The sequence below is a fragment of the Gigantopelta aegis genome, chromosome 3, assembly GCF_016097555.1.
Source record: "Gigantopelta aegis isolate Gae_Host chromosome 3, Gae_host_genome, whole genome shotgun sequence".
Lineage (NCBI taxonomy): Eukaryota > Metazoa > Mollusca > Gastropoda > Neomphalida > Peltospiridae > Gigantopelta > Gigantopelta aegis.
In genome coordinates this window covers 59,094,145-59,114,665 of record NC_054701.1, presented here as the reverse complement: position 1 = coordinate 59,114,665, position 20,521 = coordinate 59,094,145, and the positions used below count along the sequence as shown (strand labels likewise).

Genomic DNA, 20,521 nt, shown 5'->3' with positions numbered 1-20,521 from the left:
GTATTTTTGTACAGTTCTTTACACTGTTTTTATTTAAATCTTGAATTTTTATATTAATGTTGATCATTACCTTATTTGTTTGCATTACCATAGTTTGACACCCAGTAGCCGATGTATTTTTCGTGCTGGAGTGTCGTTAAACATTCATTCATTTATTTTATTTTTTAGTTTGTGTGTACATTGTGTACACACTGTGGCAATATTCCTTTTTGTTTGTTACTGGAACACTAAATCATAACCTTGCTGTCACATTATTTACAACATTGTGTCATTTTTCAACAATGCAACGTCTCCAACGTCAGGAAAGAAAGAAGTGTTTTATTTAACGACGCACTCAACACATTTTATTTACGGTTATATGGCGTCAGACATATGGTTAAGGACCACACAGATTTTTTTAGAGGAAACCCGCTGTAACCACATAGGCTACTCTTTTTACGACAGGCAGCAAGGGATCTTTTATTTGCGCATCCCACAGGCAGGATAGCACAAACCATGGCCTTTGTTGAACCAGTTATGGATCACTGGTCGGTGCAAGTGGTTTACACCTATCCATTGAGCCTTGCGGAGCACTCACTCAGGGTTTGGAGTCGGTATCTGGGTTAAAAATTCCATGCCTCAACTGGGATCCGAACCCAGTACCTACCAGCCTGTAGACCGATGGCCTGCCACGACGCCACCGAGGCCGGTCCAACGTCAGGAACGTCTCAAACGTACGGAACGTCTCAGGGCTGTACCCTAGACTTAATGTGTCACAACCAGTCATTAGCCGATTGTGGACCCGATATTGACAAACCAGAAATAGGGATGATCGTCCGTCCAGGATAGCCAAGGGCCACAACTCCGGTTCAGGACCACTTACACGCTGAGGAATCGAGGTCAATCAGCCAATCAAATCGCAAGAGAACTCCGTGTAACAACTGGCGTTACAGTATCTGGTCAGACTGTTCGTAACAGACTGCATATAAGTAATATTTACGCATGTCGACCCAATCTGATTAAAATTAGCTCTACTGGTCTACCAGTAGATCTAACAGCATTGCGTGGACTCCCATAACAATTTAAATATAGACCAATTACACTTCGCCTTTTATAGCGTTATTCGGGAGCATACAAATTCTAAAAATATCGGGCGAGACTATTTATGCAATAGGCGAACTTGTTGGTCTATTTCAACATTGAAAAACAGGGGGGAAAGTGCAGTAATAATCTCTGGATTGTATACTAGTATAAACAGATTTTATGGCTATACCATCACGGTTTTGTTTTTCGTCTTGAAATTAATTTTATATAAAATGTTATATTGAAATTAGTTTCCGGCATACTTTGTAATTCACCCGAATCATTTCGTATACCCTCGGCATAATCCGGTAATAGCGACAGTAACAGGTAATAGTAATTAAGCAGTGGAGCTAATTTTAGTTAGATTGCATGTCGACCCTACGTTACCCCACATTTGATTGCGATACACATTTCTGACAGATGTCAATGATACATGTACACATCGTAGAGATCGGGCTAACTGGCGTTGGGCTCGGGTCATGTTTTCAGATAGGTCCAGATTCACACTAGACTTCCATGGTAGACGACAGCGTGTCTGGCGACGTCCCAATGAACGCTACACCAACGCCAACGTTCGTCCTCGTGAACGATTTGGAGGAGGGATCGTTATGGTGTGGGATGGACATCACAATATTTAGTACATTTATGTCTGCATTGTAATGTCTGTAGTATTTAGAAATATAGTTTAAAACAAGTCGACACCAAGTTGGTCTATTAATTTTAGATGTTTTGTTTTATTATTTAGTATTATACTCTGTACCACTACCAGTTCTTGCACTAAATAAATTACATTAACAAATATTGGGTTAAATCAATTATTCTTGAATATCAGCTCGCATAGTAAGGAAATCTCCTAAGCAAGTGTGGATTATAAACAATCTCTCTATATAACTGTATCCGAGGTGATACCATGATTAATAACATGCCTCAAGTGGAATTCAAACCCATAGCCTTTTGCTCAGCGACATATCCACTACACAACCAGGGTTTCTGTCAGAGGCCATGGATGGTAAATTGCATACCCTTAAATATTGGAAATTAATGAATACATTTTCATAATTATTGATAACTTATAATAAGAGAACTGCTGTTTAAAATTTCTACATAAAATGCTGTGTCCAATTTCAAACCCATAACCACTTACAGTAGGCCTACTTCCCGGCAGTGAGCATCATTCGCAGACTATAGTAATATCCCCCCACCCACCTACCCCACCCACCCACCCCCCGCCCCCCCCCCCCCCTCCGAATACACTACAATATTTTCTTTTCATTGCAACCACAAATATTGTTTGGTGTTGGGCACATGTGTACATGTATTTGATTGGTAACCAGACGAGCCAATTAATTGACGCGGTCTAGACACAAAAATACACACCTGTATTGTGTAATATTACCTGTCGCCCCTAAAATGGTAATGGACATGGTTTATTACTGTAAATAGTTCTGTAAAACTATTGATTAAGTAGACTTTCCCATCTAAAATCACAGAACTGACCAATTACCTAGTCCCAAAGAAAAGAAAATTATCATGAGTATCGTGGGTTGTCGTTTTTGCTCCAACGTAGCATACCAACAGGCCTAATAGTGTACATTTTTCCTTTGGTTTATTTAACAGAGAAAAATACTATAACCCCATTTCGTTCCGTTAATGCAGCTTGAAATATATTTAGTAAAATAGTTTACTATATTATCAAGTCATTTATGGGTTTTTTACAAGTCAGGTTGATCAAACAGAAGCATCTGGTCTTAGATTACTGCTTTTGTTTACACTGTGCATACAGGAGTTGGTCAGGCGCTGACGTCATTTCGTCCCAAGCTAGAGTACGAAAAGAAAAACAATGGCTCCCCCCAGTTAGCAGGAATAATCACGTTTTTTATTAACACTAAAATTACGCGTTTTTCATTTAGTGGTCCGGGTATGCATCTTTCCAAGACATAAGGCTCATGTTTTAGTTTACTCCCCCTTTAATAAAGAGACTTTGGGCGAAAAATATTTGGTAACAATAACACCCGTAGTGTCATCATTTGGTAACAACAATAACACCCGTAATGCTTTTTAGAAGCACTTTATATTGGTAAAGCCTAAATTGTGTGACAATTAATTCCTTTATATTATATAGTGTATGCATATCGAATAAATTATTAACTTGTATGATAGCAGGGTGGGTTTTTTTTAATTCAAGCAAGACGAACAGCCTTCCGGTCTGTGTCAAAAGTGAGTTGTTTGGCTTTTTTTATTTTTTTGTGGGACCGTGAATGGCGCTTTCGACAATTTTCCCACTTTTCGGACACTGCCTGTGTCCACTGAGATAGCCCATTTGTTTGTTGCATTTAAAAAAAAAAAAATTCCGTTCTGGTGTTCCTAAATGGAACATAAAATATCAATAATAAGTGGGATATGGTGGTTATGAAGGTGGTTAAATAAAGTAAAAATCAAATGTAGATATTTTTAGATAATACTTTGTTGGGTCATTAATTAGGTCACCATCCGTGACTGAGTGCCTTTAACGCACATCAATTAAGGCACGAACTTTCTGTTAGTAAAAACTGGAGTTGGTATTTCATTGAAATTACACGCCAAAGTCATGAACAGATTAAAAAATTTTATAATGAAGACACTGACAGTTTGTACTTGTATCTGAGTCGGGACAATATTTTGTTTGGGGGTAATTTGGTGAGCAAATTTCTCATCTGCATTTTATATACAGGAAATTTGTAGTTGCCATACAACCTCAATATTATTTGTAATATGAAATACTTAAGAAGGTGAAGCAGCCAGGTGACACAATTATCAGCTATACTATCGGGTACTAAAGTACTGTCGGAAATAGAATAAAAATGATTTTCGTCGATTATTTCTTACATATTAAACTGACAAGTAAATATTTTGTAAAAATCTATTTAATGATAGTCTACCTAATTTAGCATTTACTTGTTTGGGCGCTCATTGATGTTCAAGGTGGTGTTTACTCTTGAAATTAAAAGGAAAATGTCGGTAAACGGGTGATTTGTGCACTTTGTTGGAACAGACTATAACAAATTTTGGTCACCGTATCAATTTCATTGCTGTTACAATATGCGAGGGACCGTTTCTGATGATGGTTTACCCCATTCCCTTTCCAAATAAAACATTTGTAGTCATTTATAAGTAACTTTTGAGCAAAACTGTCAAGAACCATTTTGAGTGATCCATTATACTGGTATTAGAGAATCTTTATCACAGCTCGCATATAATTATGATATAGCACCTTTAAATTGTTGCAAGATTGTGTAAATTTCCAATGTACTTATATTGAATTTGTATTCAATAAATGTGCTTGTCATAATTAATAATTTATGCTGCAATTCAAAATAATCAGTTAACTTGCAGTTTTAAATTAAAAGTTTGTTTAAGGGTAAATGAAATTGACACATATGTGTTGTAGTCTGTTCCAATAAAGGTCACAAATCACCTGTTTACCGACATCTTTAGTTTAATTTCAAGAGTAAACACTACCTTGTACATCAATGAGAGCCCAAACAAGTAAATGCTAAATTAGGTAGAGTATTATTGAATGGGTATTTACAAAATATTTACTTGTCAGTTTAATATGAAAGAAATAATCGACGAAAATAATTTTTATTCTATTTCCGACAGTAGTATAGTTTAGGATAGTCTGAAGCCAGAAACTGGAAATGACTGCTGCAAAAATAAAATAAAATGTTGAATATAAAATAATGAACTCCTCACAAGTTATAGGTATAAGATGCGATTGAACAGGTCAGTCGCAAAGGCCTGTATGTGAATATTCTTGTGTATGTGGCGATTTCAAAGGCGCTTGTAGCCAAACTAGTTTGGTAGATGCTAGAAAACTAGATGACCTGGAACCAGTTGTGTAATTATGATGATTTGAATTATTTTGCTCAAAATATAACATAAATTATCCGATATTATTTAGATAGTACATGAGGAAACGTGTGAAATTCGTGGCATTATTTTAGACATTTGTTTTCCTCCAAAACAATATGTCTGAACCTGGCAGTACAAGTTATCATCCTTACTATCATTTGTGATACTACATCTTTAAGGATTAAGCATCATTAGTAAATCCATTGATAAATTTATGAGTATAGTATCATATCTCCTGGAAACTATACATTTGTATCTTAAATATGAGCCATTTTGAGTTTTTATGACGTCATATGTACATCACACAATATTTCTGACTTTGCTGCATTGTAAGATGTTTCCGACTAATAAAATATTTCTACGATTAAACTTACATATTAAATATATTTTCTTGTTTAGAATATCAGTGTCTGTATATTCAATGTGTTTCCTGGTCATCGTAACATTTGTAAGAAGCCCAAACTGGGTTTTGTCTTCAAATAATTTTGGACGTACGAAAAAACAATATTTTAAAAAATAAGATGAAATTTACGCTAGTACAAATATTAGAACAATAAGAAACACATTTATTATACAGCCACTAATATTTTATGCCGAATAATATATTTGATATGTAATTACAATCGTTAAAAAGTCTGTTAGTCAATAACATCTTTAAAAATGCAGCAAACTCAGGAATGTCCCTTTAACCTCTCTAAACCGTATCCCTCTTAATACCGGACATTTTTATTGGCACCAAGGGTGTCCGGTTTAGAGGGGTTTCACTGTACATCGTTATACATGCATGCACTAGTTGAGTTTTTATATTACTTGCAAAGTCTAATGCAAGCTTTTTTCCAAGGAGGGTGTGCAACTTTTTAAAAAGAGGCACCATTCAGTAGTGGATTTTTGTCGCACTGTGAAGCCCTCTGTCTCTCTCTAGATCTGCGTCTTCTGATTTTGACAAATATGTTAACTCCATGCTCAAGGCTAGCACTTTTAAAATCGGACTAGTATAAAATATTTAGCGTCATGAAATATTTGCTAATAAAATATTGTGCTTTCTAACATTTTGAGATTTATAGTGCAGATACATATAAATGGAATGAATGAATGAATGAATGAATGAATGTTTAACGACACCTCAGCACGAAAAATACATCGGCTATTGGGTGTCAAACTATGGTAAATGCAAAACTAAAGTGATGAGCAACATCAATATAAAAATTCAAGAGCTAAATAAAAACAACATATAAATGCATACAAATACATATATGTATACAGTGAAACACCTCCAAACCTGTGATGTAGGCATTTTAACCATACCCTAGGCTTTTTTCATTTTAACAGTGAGCCATAAGTTAACCTATCGTAACCCGAGTCATAAGTAAACGTTTTGTTTTTACGTATGCTGTCGGGGAGGGGGCGGAGGGTGTCATTAAGCATAAATTAGTCTCTGTCGGCGAATTAAAGCCGATAGCGGATTAAGATGACAAGAGTAGATCTTGACCACTGTGAAGTCGGCGCTTCAACTCCAGAGAAGCTTGCTTTAAATATTTTGCAGTATTTGGTCTCTCTCCTAGGATAAAAAAAACATGTACCGGTAATTGCTGTAGGTTTGCATTTTACCCATGAATTTTTTTTTTTAATTGCCAAATTCTCATGTTTGAGCAGTTTCACATCTATCCATTTACTGACACATACTTGATTTGCGAGATTTAAATAGTAAATACAACTGATCATTACAATTTCAAGGGTGGCACAATGTACAAAATAGTGGTACAGCTCGAGGTTGCCAGACACTCCTTTCAAATTTACCAGTGAAGGCCATTTTCACAGATAAACAAATATAACCCACAGACAAACAAAAGGTGGTACGGCCATGCTGTACCTCTTTGAAAAGTGATACGGTCATGGCCGTAACCAGCTGCACCGTCTGCGTCGCCCCTGAATTTAGTAGTACAAAGTTGTCATATAATTTATATTTTATGTAACAATTTCTTTCTTTTTTCATTTCAGATAACATATTCAGCCAGTACAACATTAATTGCACCGAAAAACGAAAAAGCCGTTCTGGATTGAAAGAATTGTTTACAAGATGAATGATAAGATCAGAGCAATGCGAAATGGGAAATACAAAAAACATATTAAATGTATTAAAAGGGTTTGTGGGGCAGGGGATCAATCAGTTTAAAAATTAATTGCAATAAAAATGTATCTGTTAAAAATAACTGAATTTTAAAATTAAAGTAAAAATATTGTTCTGATCGTAAATTCAGCTTATAAACTTCTTTTATTGTTAATTTTGTAATTATATTTGCATACATATTTCCATCTATTTATGGTAAGGCTTTATATTATTACTTTTTACAGACGAAAGCACTAACTGGAACTGTAGCTGGAGTAACAATCCGAATGGAAGGTATGAAGTAAAAGTATCTTCCTTCCACCGTAACGGCGACAGCTACGAAGTGACGATTATTTTTCACAGACAAAAGCCCTAACTGGAACTGTAGCTGGAGTAACAATCCGAATGGAAGGTGTGAAGTAAAAGTATCTTCCTTCCAACACAACGGCGACAGCTACGAAGTGACGATTACTTTTCACAGACGAAAGCCCTAACTGGAACTGTAGCTGGAGTAACAATCCGAATGGAAGGTGTGAAGTAAAAGTATCTTCCTTCCAACACAACGGCGACAGCTACGAAGTGACGATTACTTTTCACAGACGAAAGCCCTAACTGGAACTGTAGCTGGAGTAACAATCCGAATGGAAGGTGTGAAGTAAAAGTATCTTCCTTCCAACACAACGGCGACAGCTACGAAGTGACGATTACTTTTCACAGACGAAAGCCCTAACTGGAACTGTAGCTGGAGTAACAATCCTAGGTCACAGTGATCTAGTAATAGTAAATGACACGCTATCCCAAGTTGTTCCTACATGTGAGGTTTGATGGTCCTGTATGCAAGATATGGTCCGGACAAGGATTTACTGTTATGTATACCGTGAAAAGTAGGTCACACTGACCTAGTAATAGTATGTGCACACCGCCATCCTAAGCTGTACCTACATATGAGATTTGATGTTCCTGTATGCATCTGTATGCAAGTCCATATTTGTTATACATTGTATTACCTATTAATGTTTATGTTGCAGGACAAACTCGATTCAGTGTCTGAATAATTGGGTCATCTATTCCCTATTGGGCTGGTCAATATGCTAGGCCTACTTATCACCCGGGTGGTCTCAATCTTGGCTTTTCCCCTTTTAATGTTAACATAGAGTGGAAGACAAAACGAGGTATAAAATGGCATGATCAGACATTTTGCCACGATTGTACTGGCACGGTGCTCAGTCACCTAAAAGATAGGAAAGACAAGGAAGCGAGTCAACGTTGCAATTAGATCTGTTTCATACAACTCAGCTGGTTACTCCGTCCGACACCTGTCAATCTTAGCTCGAAATATCAAATTATTTCGGCAAGACGGGGTACATTTGTCGGATGTGGGAATTCAGCAGTTTTTGATGGATTTACAAAATACATTTTAAATTGTGGTTCGAAACAGAAGCAATACCAAATGAAAACTTCTATAAGGCAACTAGTGTGGCGTGATCGGGTATAGACCGTTCATATGGCGAGATCCGGGGAGAGACGATATGGATTTACGAGCATACTGGTCCTTATTTACCCCTACCGACGTACAGTGGAGGGGAGGGTGTATTATGTTATTAATACTAATTATATTGGGGACTACTACTGAGGAACCAGTGGGGTCCACTCCTTTACGGTACCGTATTGGAGTTGCCCTCCAAGGGAAACCTAGACGGCGGAGATATTAATAGGGGTAAGCAGTATGTGGCTTGTGGATCCTCCTCTTTGTGGGGCCTAAAGAGGTGGGGCACCCAAGGTACCTAGGGGCCACCTTCATGCCAGGGTTAAAGTTAAAGGCCATTGGTTGTTTCCCTGGTTCTTGAAAAAAAAAAATCCGTTTGCTGCAGACAAACTGATCCAAACTTTTAAAACTTTTTTTTTGTGTTGTGTTTTATCAAAATCTATGCATTAATACAATTTCAGTTTTTTTTTTAAAGTATAATTTAATGACATTTACATGTGATTGGATCTTAATGGCCACTCATGTAGTATTTTCTATTTAGGAGTTAAAAAGACTCTGTTAGCCAGAAATGCTACAATAGTAGGAAAGTTAACAGTTTAAATGTGAATGTCTGGTTCTGTTTAAAACAACAATGCAGAATGAGAACAAAATCTTACTTAATATTTGTAAAAAGGCCTGTTTCTATATCTCCAAATTCTGGATCGACACGATTCTACAAAACAAATTATTAACACAGTAAATAAAAGCTGAAACAAGCATTTAGAGGGTATTACTAAAGCAGTATAGTGCTCTAAAGCAGTATAGTGCTCTACCAGGCCCAACAAATTTTCTTATCTCCTAAGTTCATGGGCCATAACTCTGTTGAGTCTTCGCCATGAGTACAACCAAGGTGTGCTACAGATCACTCTCCAGAAATAGTTCTAGGTCACATCAAGTTTAAAATAAAATGCATTAAAAGTTTTATTATAAGGCGATCAATTTGTTACTCTCCCAAAACTTTCCAAGCGACTTTTCTGGCAAAGACTGCTGTTATAAATGGATAAATCACTATAAAAATCAAACGTGATCTGTAACTCTACATGAAAGGCTATACATAAAATTTCAGATCAATATCTTGAGGCATTGTGGAATAAAAGTTTGGGGAATTATATATATAGGATGGACAGACAGACAGACAGACAGACAAGGGCACTGTAATTATATTGCCTTAGAGGTGCATGGGACCAGGTAGGCACCACAGCAACTTTGAGGACACACTTGTATTGTAATGTACAATGTATACAGGTTTCAGTTATGCATTTGCAGACTCAAGGCCCTATTAGTACAATAATATAATTTAAATGTATTAATCATATACATAGATAAATTGTTGTCCATTAAATTGTATTGAATACCGGTATGTCCATTGTACAGAATAATTTAAAACAATTTCCTTGCAAATCAGCGATTTCACTGTTAACAACTTGTTTCTTTTTTCAGCTACATAACAAAACATTGATCAGAAACTTTTGTAAAATGATAAAAGAAAAAACTAAATTTGTCAAAATCGAAAATTGAAAATTACATTAACCTATTGATTTCGCTAAATGGATGTTTAGGCCAGCACAAATTGAAATTCTGCTAACCTAGAATGACTCTAATTAAAACTATGTCAGCTAGGGTACCATTAAAATTTCAAAGTCTTAAGTAACCGGAAATTGGTTCACTTGATTTTACCCAGATAAGCAATGGTTTGGTTACAAGAAGTACATTTAAATTCACAGATGCTAATTTTAAACTGTTAAAAAAATACTGACACTAAGTTTGGTTCATCTACAAACCTGAAACACAAGTTGGATAATGTTATGTATAATAGAGAAATAAGCAATGTCTGATTTCAGTTATCAGTAACGGCGCTAATAGTGAAACATATCCAACTCATCTAATACTGACATTACCCAGTGCAAGTCTCACATACCTACCCCCCCCCCCCCCCCCACATTCCCCTTTGACTGTTCCAACTCGTCGAATACTGACATTATCGAGCAGCCTCCAAAATCCTCCCTTTCAAAATCTTGTATCACCACTGTAGATGACTGCTTATGTTAAAACATTGTCTATACGGCTTTACCTTTTTGAATTTTTGGCATTTCAGTTGCAGTTGTGACAGTATGCCAGATTCACGGAATTTCGCAAGAGCTGCAAAGTAAAAATCAACAAAACGAATTGCATTAATACAGTGTTAAATTAATGCTTTCTTTATAATAATGTAATATTTTGTCACTGTGTTCTATGCAAAACAGAAATACTGTGCTGAGTTTACAAAGCCTGGTTTTATCTTACACGTGTAACTACATACATTTACAATGTTTAAACATGAACATGTGTTTAAAGGGGAACTAAACTCAAATATGATCCTGATGTGTTGGAAAGATGCGTACCCGGACCACCAACACATACTGACACTTTAACAAATGAAAAACGTGTAATTGTAGAGTTAATAAACAAACATGATTATTCTTGCTAACTGGGGGCAGCCATTTTCTTTTGTTTTCGAGAAGTCCGGTACTCTAGCTTGGAGCGAAGTAGTGTCAGCTCCTACCAACTCCTGTATGCACAGTGTAAACAAAAGCAGTAATTTACAACAAGGCGCTTCTCTTTGATCAACCCGACTTGTAAACGACATAAATGACGTGTTAATATAATAAACTATTTAATTAAATATACTTCAAGTTGCATTAGTGGAACGAAATGGGGTGATAGTATTTTTCTGTTAAATAATCCAAAGGAAAAATGTACACTATTAGGCCTATTGGTATGCTATGTTGGAGTTAAAACGTCCACCCACGATACCCAAGTGATAATTTTCTTTTCTTTAGGACTACGTAATCGGTCAGTTCTATGATTATTGATGGGAACGTCTACTTAATGGAATGGAATGGAAACTTGTTTAACGTGCATATTCAGAGCAAGCTGTTGTAGCGCACGCGTTAAGTATTATGTTACCACTGGCTCGCCAGAGGGCGTATTCTCTGGGATGGTACAAAATGGCTGTGCCCTTTATATATAATAGCCGTCACATTTAACCATTTTATTAAGTAAATATAAGATTATACGTGTTGATATTAAGCTATAATGTGCATTATAGGCCCATAATCGTTGAATATGCATACTAGTCCAAAAGCCTTGCTTAAGCATTCGTTTAACGAGACCGCCACACACGTGGACATAAAGATCGAGACTTAAAATATTTTTTTAGACCTTCATTCAAACATTTAATATCGAAATTACTTCTTTTTTATATTATTAAATAGTCTGATATTTTCTTCTTTCTTTTATTTATGCTCCAAATTATATAAATATTCGGCCGAGCAGTCAGTTCCTTTTTATTTTTGAGTTTTCAACTTTTATTTTAGTTTTTAAATTCTATTAACTTGTTCACTAATTGCTATTTTAAAAATTCTGCACACTTCCAACTCTACCCCCACCCCTTCTGTCCCAGACCCAGTCACTGGCGAAGTCACATATTGTGCCCAGAAGAGACGTGCTTGAACCTTAATTATATAATAATAGGTATGTTAATATGTTATCCAGCTCCCCAATCCAATCCTACAACAGATAGTGGCAAATATAACATATAGCGGCTCGAAGTCCCTTTTTCAGCTACTAACAGATGTCGAACGCTACATAACAGATAGCGGCAACTGCTCAAATGCTAAATGTAGTTACCACAGATAGCACTGCTACTACAGACGCTGTCGTTCACTCACCGATGTTGCAATGGGAAATGAGCAGAGGAGTCAACATGAAGATACATATGCTGGCCAGCAGAATCGTGACCACTGTATGTACCATTCTGGTATGGGAATATAAAGTAACTCGAATCCAGGATCCTGGGATCCGTTCACTGTAAGAATATGACAGTTATTACAATAGAATTAGTAGCCTGTGAAACATACAATACCAGGGCTTTGAACTTAAGAATGTTACCGATGGTAATTTTGAAAGGTTTTTGCCATAAGCAAAATGCTCACCTGTGGCAATTTTGAGTCTGCCTACAACAGTTTTAAATGATTATTTAAGTGATTTAAAAAAAAGAGAGCATTTATTGAATTAAAATGGAGATAACTATGTAACGTATGTTGTATTTGACCATTTGTGGACATCTGTGCTGGTTTTACAGTTGCAAAATATCTGTTTTACTGTCTCCACTCCACGTCACTGGTAAAACTCAATTTGTGACTGTAAAACCAGCCAATATTTGGGTTTAGAATGATGCCAGGTAGGATTTTTTCGCAGTTTTTTTTAAAATTACAAATTGGTTGTGACATATGTAGGTAACTGTTGACATATGTGTTGGTAGAAAAAACAAACAAATTTATTAAAACTGAAATTCTATTTGTATTTTAAATTAACAAAAGGAATTACAAAATGAGGAATAGTTTAATATTGCAAAAAATTACTATATTTCAGCATATGTCATCACCACCCTTACTGACACACCATTAAATGTGAGGGTAATGACGCAGGATGGTAATGATATTTTATTGAATTTTACATAATAAAAAGCTATTATGAAAGACTTACTCTGAAATATTCTGTAAATGTATTCTCACTGACACACTCTTTTAGCAAATATCTCAAAATTACTTCATACAAATGCATTTTTTTTTTTTAAATGGGGTTCGGTAATGACAGGCAAAAAACATACTTACGACAATTAGGATACCCAACTGACGAAAACATTATATTTTTGAGAAAAAAACCAAACATGGTCTTGCAGTGTTTCCAACATGCTATCTTGATAAATAGTGAATCTGTTGCTGGATGTTATCCTTCTTTCTTAAATAATTACTTATTTAGTAAGGTTGTAACTGTAAGGACAAGTATATTTGAGACATGTTTTTTGTCAAATATAAAGATACAAAATAGTGGTTTTTAATAACAAATCCATTGCTTTTGAAATTTGCATTACTTCATATGTAATTAACATAAAATCTTTACTTTAGAAAAAAACCAATTAATAAAAAGTTTAAGAGACATTGACTTTTATTGACCTTGAATTCACACCCCATTTAAATTTTGTCTCATTATTTCAATAGTTTAATTATGTTTTGGATGTTTAAAAAGTCTGATTAATAAAAGATAGTTAATATAAATTATGCTACAACAAATATTTTAATTATTTAAATTTTTATCATTTTATACTAATCAAAACTTGAGGATAGCATTTGTGCCTCCACTTATAGAATGACTCATTCCCTAATACCCTGAAAACTAAACAGTCTCAAGATGAAAGTGGTCATGCCTTATTTTGCATGATATTAATTGGATATCATTCTCAAACATGACTCCAGAAAGTTGTTTTGTTACGAAAACATGAAATTATTCACACTTCTTTAATTTGAATGTGTTCTGATATATTTTAAACTTGTTGAAATTTGCCTTTTTACCCTGCATTGCAGCCATAAGCCAAATTGCCTTGCCTTCTAGTATAATGATTGCTAAATTCGAGACATGTGGGCCCTACAGTTTCTTTTCTTTCAAGAACTTTAGTGTTTTATGTTAAGATACTATGGAAACATAAGACAACCAATGGCAGAAGAACTAACCTGGGTATTGCTTCAGGATATAGCCAGTTTTTTTGTCAGCAAAGATGCTAATGAATTGCGCTATTCCCATTACCAGAATGAGGAAAACCGTGATCACGGTGCTGGCTAACATTACAAAGAACCATCTGTAAGAACATTAATATTATAACTTACAGTATTAATCTAAATGGCAACATTAATACAGATAAAAACACTACTGATAAACAACAACATTAATACAGATAACAACATTAATAAAGAGAACAATACTTATACAGGTAACATTAATACAGATAAAAATAACTAGTGATGGGAATTGGTATGGAATTTCACAATCGATAATGGGTTGTAATCAGATCACCGATCGACTTTCAATTATATAATCGGTTTGAATATATATAGGATCTTGGGAAAGATCAGACTTTTTAGTGACTATGTGCTGATTTTCATTTTCACTGTATGGAATTTTTAATATATCCATGTTTTAAACACGGTTACATTACCAGGTCAAGAGATTTTTTGCATGAAAATACAAATCTGATATCAGGATTGTAAAATTTTGAAGCTTAATTGTAGACAGTTCAAATATAGCATATGAACTTATTTTGAAGTATTCTGTAACCTACAATGATGCTTTATTAAAGAATTTAAAAAATAAAAATAACTAATTTTTCAAGGCAAAACGTAGTGATAATACTTGGATTACGAAATATAAACATTATTTTGGTTTTATAGAACAAAATGTTTTATAAGCTATTTTCTTACACATCTGTTGGTGAGAACACCATGCATTATTTTTTATAACACATGGTTGTTTACACTGTCATACATCCAATGAAAAACTACAAATATTTTAAAAATTTGTTAGGGGAAGGGGATAAGGAAGTCATGCCAATTTTTATTTATATAATTATGTTTATCTTCAATAATAATTGATGGTTTACTATTTTGTTCAACTACGTACGCCCACCACGCAAATTAATGCTAAAACGTGTCGTTCAATGTAGTTCTAATATAAACATTACAGGATTTATTGGTACATAAGCTTATTTTGCTGGTAAAAACCAAAACATTCCCATACTCGCGATCATGCTTTTCCACTTGAATTTCGCACTCTGATTCTGCCACCATGGATAAAGGAGCATTAGGAGGCAGAGAAGTATATCAACCGATCATATTTTTTGTTATCCACTATTTGTATATATTTTTTATAACACATGGTTGTTTACACATGTACGTGTGATATTAAGTTCAATACATACAACTGGCTGCTCCTAGGTGATGACCAGGTCACCACTGCCATACATCCAATGAAAAACTATAAAAAAAAAAAAAAAAATTGTCAGCGGGGAGGGGATAAGGAAGTTATGCCAATTTTTATTGATTTAATTATGTTTATCTTCAATAATAATTGACTGTACTATTTTGTTCAACTACGCCCACCACGCAAGTTAATGCTAAAACGTGTCGTTCAATGTAGTTCTAAACATTACAAGATTCTTTCTTTTTTGCAGAGTTTAATCATTTTTAAATTTTATTTTATTAGATGACCTTCTATCTGGTGGTAAAAACCAAAACATTCCCATACTCGTGATCATGCTTTTCCACTTGAATTTTGCGACTTTCGCACCCTGGTTCTGCAACCATGGATAAAGGAGCTTTAGGAGGCAGAGAAGTATATCAACCAATCATATTTTTTTGTTATGCACAATTTTTTTTTTTTTTTTTTTTTTTTTTTAAATCCGCCAACCAAATCGTATGCTGAAAATGATGTTAAATACCACAAACCTGCCTATAATTCCGCATAAAAAAAAGAGAAGAAACATTAGGTAATAATAATTTCGCTTCAACTGAACTTGGTGGGACGAAATCGTGGAAGAGTTTAGAAGTGTGCTGTTTGCACAATGAAAATAATATAAAAATTATGGCGGTTCAAGATTCAAATGGTACTAAAGTAAAGTAAGTCATTTTAATAGACGAATGAATTATCCGTTGACAATTATTACTTTTTCCTCTTTTAATTGGCTCGACATTATTTTTATTTATTTCACTAACACCTTATAGTATCGCGTGGCAGTGCGTCACTGTTAAATTAAAAACGTGAGCTACATTTTGGATAATAATAAGTTATATTTTCCTAGTCCTAAATGTGAATGAATTATACCTAAAAAAAAAAAAAAAACGGGGGGGGGGAGAGTAAAATAATCATGATAGGAACACAATAACGGGTCACATATACTGAATTTGACGTATACAAAGTCTGACAACTAGGTAGAATTTGTTTATCACAGTTAACTTTTCTGCGACAATGAATTAGGCCTATCTGGGATTTTAAAGGGACAGACGCTAGTTTTTAAACACTATGGAATAGTTTTCACTATTAGAGCCGTTTATGATCACTGAAATCAAACATTACTTATATTTTATTCTTTAGATTATCCATTCCTATACAATCAAAATGTTTCTGGCCATCCTGGTGTTTCTAAAACCACAAAATGCATTTTTCATATTTTAAAAAACGCACGTGCGTTTGAGAATTAACAGTTATGGGGTCGCGTTTTAGTCTACTTTTAAGGGTATTTCAACGTCACAGACTCTTGTTTCACTCTGTTGTATCCACATTTGTTACAGGTTTGTAAATTAACCAAAATTAGTGTCCATTTGTACATGTTGAAACTAGTCTAGGTCAAAATTATACCTTAGTGTTTAAAAACTAGGGTCTGTCCCTTTAAAATCCAGAGGTGGATCTAGGGGGCCCCAGTAGCCCGCCCCTCATCCCCACCCCCACCTTCAGCTAAATTTTGCGACAGTTATAATTTTAAATTTTTTTTACGATCCCCCTCCAAACCTCCCCAAAGTTCCCTTGGCATTCCGCCTCATGCTAAGTGGAACCGCCACTGAAATCGATCGAACTCCAACTGCTAAAAATAACTTTAATAAAGATAACAATATTATTAATAAAGATAACCAGCCAGATTTGTATCATTATTTACAGGGGCTAAGACAAAAAAACCTACAGGTTGTCCAGGACAAAAAACCTAGTTTGTCCTCAAGTGTGTGTGTGTGTGTGTTGGGGGGGGGGGGGGGGGGAGACAAATTCTCTACTTCTTAAACACCCACTGGAGAGAACACTGAGATTTTTTATACATTGTATCACATAACGGTCCATGAGTGGAATATCGATTTGATGACATCTGATTGATTGTTCGATGGCAATAACCTTTCACCACAGCCATAGCACCCCCACAAATTGAGTGCTTTTTGACGTAATTTAAATTGAAATTCACTAGCTCTGCTGTGATATACACGTTAACTGCAAGCACAAGTGTTGTAAATATGTTTTAGTTCGAAAAACATTTAAATTTCTTTTCAACTATGTTGTTGAGGATTTGTAAGAAATAGAATTTTACAAGATTGTCCATTAGACAGATACTATTTACACTACAACTTTTTGTTTAGAACATATTGAACTCGTTTTTGTTTGGTAAATACGTTTTAAAAGAACTGGTAAGATCAATAATATGTAACGGCCACTCCTGTACATGTGGCATTCTCTTTACATGTACATACAAACTAAATAATAATACATTTGTAATATAAAAATCCACACCACCCAAACCTGGACAAAACAATAAATTATGTGTCCATCATATTATGTTAAATAATTGACTACATGTACATTAATGTGTATCAGACATCACTATGCAATTTTTTTTAGGGGAATGATTAATCGCTCCCCTAACTTAGATTATGGGGAGTTGCTTATGATTCTACCATATTGACCATTTATATTTAATCTTTCTGTAGTGCTACTTTAAAAAATTCATATGTTAAATAATTAGGAGCGAAAAATGAATCACTGAACTAATCTTAGGGGAGTGATAGAGAGCCACAGTGACAGATCCTCTTAAATGGCGAGGTCTGATATTGTATAATACTTGAGAAAAACAATGCTATTTCCATCAAGCTCACCCATAATTCCGTCCGCCCACACAGGTGTTGAGCCACTTGCAGTGGTGGTCATGGAATGCTATGCACTTGTTGCAGATCTTACAATGCACTGTGTGCTTATCACTAAAATCAAACAGAATGATATACATGATACATGTAGTAGTAACCATAAAGGATACTGTGGAAGGTCAAAAATGTTTTTTTTTCATTTTATGGTGTTATTTTAAATTATATAAAATTAACTGTCAAACAATTTTCATTTCCCATAACTTTTCCATGACCAATTACTTAAAAATTCAATGATTTTCCAAGCCTGGAAAATGGTGTTTGAAAACTCTTTGACATGCACCTTGTATACATGACTTAAACTTAAAGGCGCTGAGTCAAGTTTCAAAGATTCCTTGCTGCATTAGGGAAAATATAGCGAATTCCCTTTTTGACTGTGTCAGAATTACCAAATATTTGAAATCCAATAGCCGATGATTAATTAATCAGTGCTCTAGTGGTGTCTTTAAACAAAACAAACTTGAACTATATTCACTGTCAAAATTCTCTTCATTTGGGCGCAAAGACGTATATGAGTATTTGGCAACCCATGGCCACTAATATATTTGTAATATAAAAAATTGAATATTCTCCAACTGTACTTGAAATACACAAATTATTAAAATTATTTTCCATAGTTTTCAACTTATTCGCCCTCTATTCTTTTTTTCTTTTAAACATTGATATATGGATATCACCCTCTATTCTTTTTTTCTTTTAAACATTGATATATGGATATATGTTTTAAGTGGTAGTGATATTGTATTTTGACGCATACTTGTGTAAAATGACTGACAACAGATTCCAATTATGCTCCTATTTCTATTTTCTCTCAGACACACACTTTGTTATATGTCATCATCATCATCACCATATATTATACATGACATTGTACCGTATTAATGTCATTAATTAATTATATACATTATAGGTCTCCTTGCTAGGAGGTGTATATGTTGAAAGGCAGTGAATATGGCTCCCCAACCTATTCACGGCCTGTGGTCTAGGGACAATAAATATTTTAAAATAATAATTTAAAAATATATAAAGTGTTGCTTGTACCCTGCCAAATTAGAGCCACTACATCCAGGCAATTTAGCACTCTGCCAGACGTGACCTACAGTTGTCATGGATGTCGTGAGTAGCTTTGTAGGAGATGTGAAACTCGCAACTAACATGTACATGTATATTTTGTATTAGATGGTATAATGGCTGCAATAGACGGTCCACTAAAATTTTACAACGGAATACTTCATATAAAAAAAACCAGTGCAACAACTTGAACAACCTCTTTGCGACTCATACCCGAGGTCAGTAAAACTCTGATGAATTACAAAACGTGATCTGTTGCTAGGCATTCACGCATGCGCAATTGGAATGTGAAATAGGTCTATTTAAAATGTATCTGTGTATATTAAATATATTGATGTCTTGTGGACATTTCAGGTCTATTGTGACAGTCTATTTATAGCCGAAAGAATTGTATCATATTAACGTTTCTTTTGTTGTGCGGTATAGTTTACTAATCAAGAGGTGGTTTCTGATAGCGCCTTTAAAATGCACCCCATTTGAAAATACATGTAGGTAAGAAATTGGATCTTTCTTCTTTTTTTCCATTTATGTTACTATGGTGGACAGTGTGTTATTATTTACTCCCCTATCTAGAGTTAGCAACGTAAATGCGTGGGCGTGTACTTACGCCCGTTCTTGGCACAGGTCGCAGAAGTAGTTCCTTGCTTGGCTGTGTCTTCTGGATCCACGGACGTTGTGACCAAGAAACTTAGAAGCTTAATTATGCTCACCAAGCCGATTAACTAGCCATGGGTCAAGAATCATATCTCACATACAAAAAAAATTACTTCCACCCTTGCTAGACAGACGAGATGACGATGGAATGAATAAATAAATAAACGAATGAATCAATGAGTGAATCAATGAAAGAATAAATGTTTACAAGATTTTATATTTCCATAATGGGCACTATTCCCCAAAGGCTATGTCGCCTTTTCATTCCCAGTTTTGGAGTATGGTAAACAAAACAAAAAGTACCAATCTGAATACAAATAATTTCTTTCTTTTTTAAAAATAATATCACCCCCTTCCCTCCCCCATAACGTTTCGTAATGCAAAATACATATATTAATTTGAATAAACAAGTTCATGTATAGAATTACTGTTTTAAATTCTAATTTAGCTTAATAAAATGTTTTTGAAATGAAACTGAAAATTCAATTTTTTTTCCAAAAATCGACACTAAAATTCCGAAAGTCAAAAGCCATGGGTGTCAAGTCAAATGTAAGAAGCAAACCACCTGGAGTGCATGAGAGAGTGCATGAGAGAGAGCGAGAGAGAGAGAGAGAGAGAGAGAGAGAGAGAGAGAGAGAGAGAGAGAGAGAGAGAGAGAGAGAG

The 20,521-nt window shown here is 34.9% G+C and overlaps 1 protein-coding gene across 1 annotated transcript in view; it reads right to left on the bottom strand.

Annotated features, from left to right (window-relative positions):
• The window catches only part of LOC121368747, a 36,186-nt gene that overhangs the window by 7,555 nt on the left and 8,110 nt on the right, over window positions 1–20,521 (bottom strand). The window contains exons 4-10 of the mRNA XM_041493495.1: window positions 19,812–19,926; window positions 18,089–18,190; window positions 15,379–15,434; window positions 14,138–14,262; window positions 12,296–12,432; window positions 10,657–10,724; window positions 9,203–9,258 (exon numbers count right to left, since the gene is read on the bottom strand). Of these exons, the coding sequence (XP_041349429.1) occupies window positions 9,203–9,258; window positions 10,657–10,724; window positions 12,296–12,380 (209 nt within the window). The 5' untranslated portion in view covers window positions 12,381–12,432; window positions 14,138–14,262; window positions 15,379–15,434; window positions 18,089–18,190; window positions 19,812–19,926. The remainder of the gene's footprint in view (window positions 1–9,202; window positions 9,259–10,656; window positions 10,725–12,295; window positions 12,433–14,137; window positions 14,263–15,378; window positions 15,435–18,088; window positions 18,191–19,811; window positions 19,927–20,521) is intronic.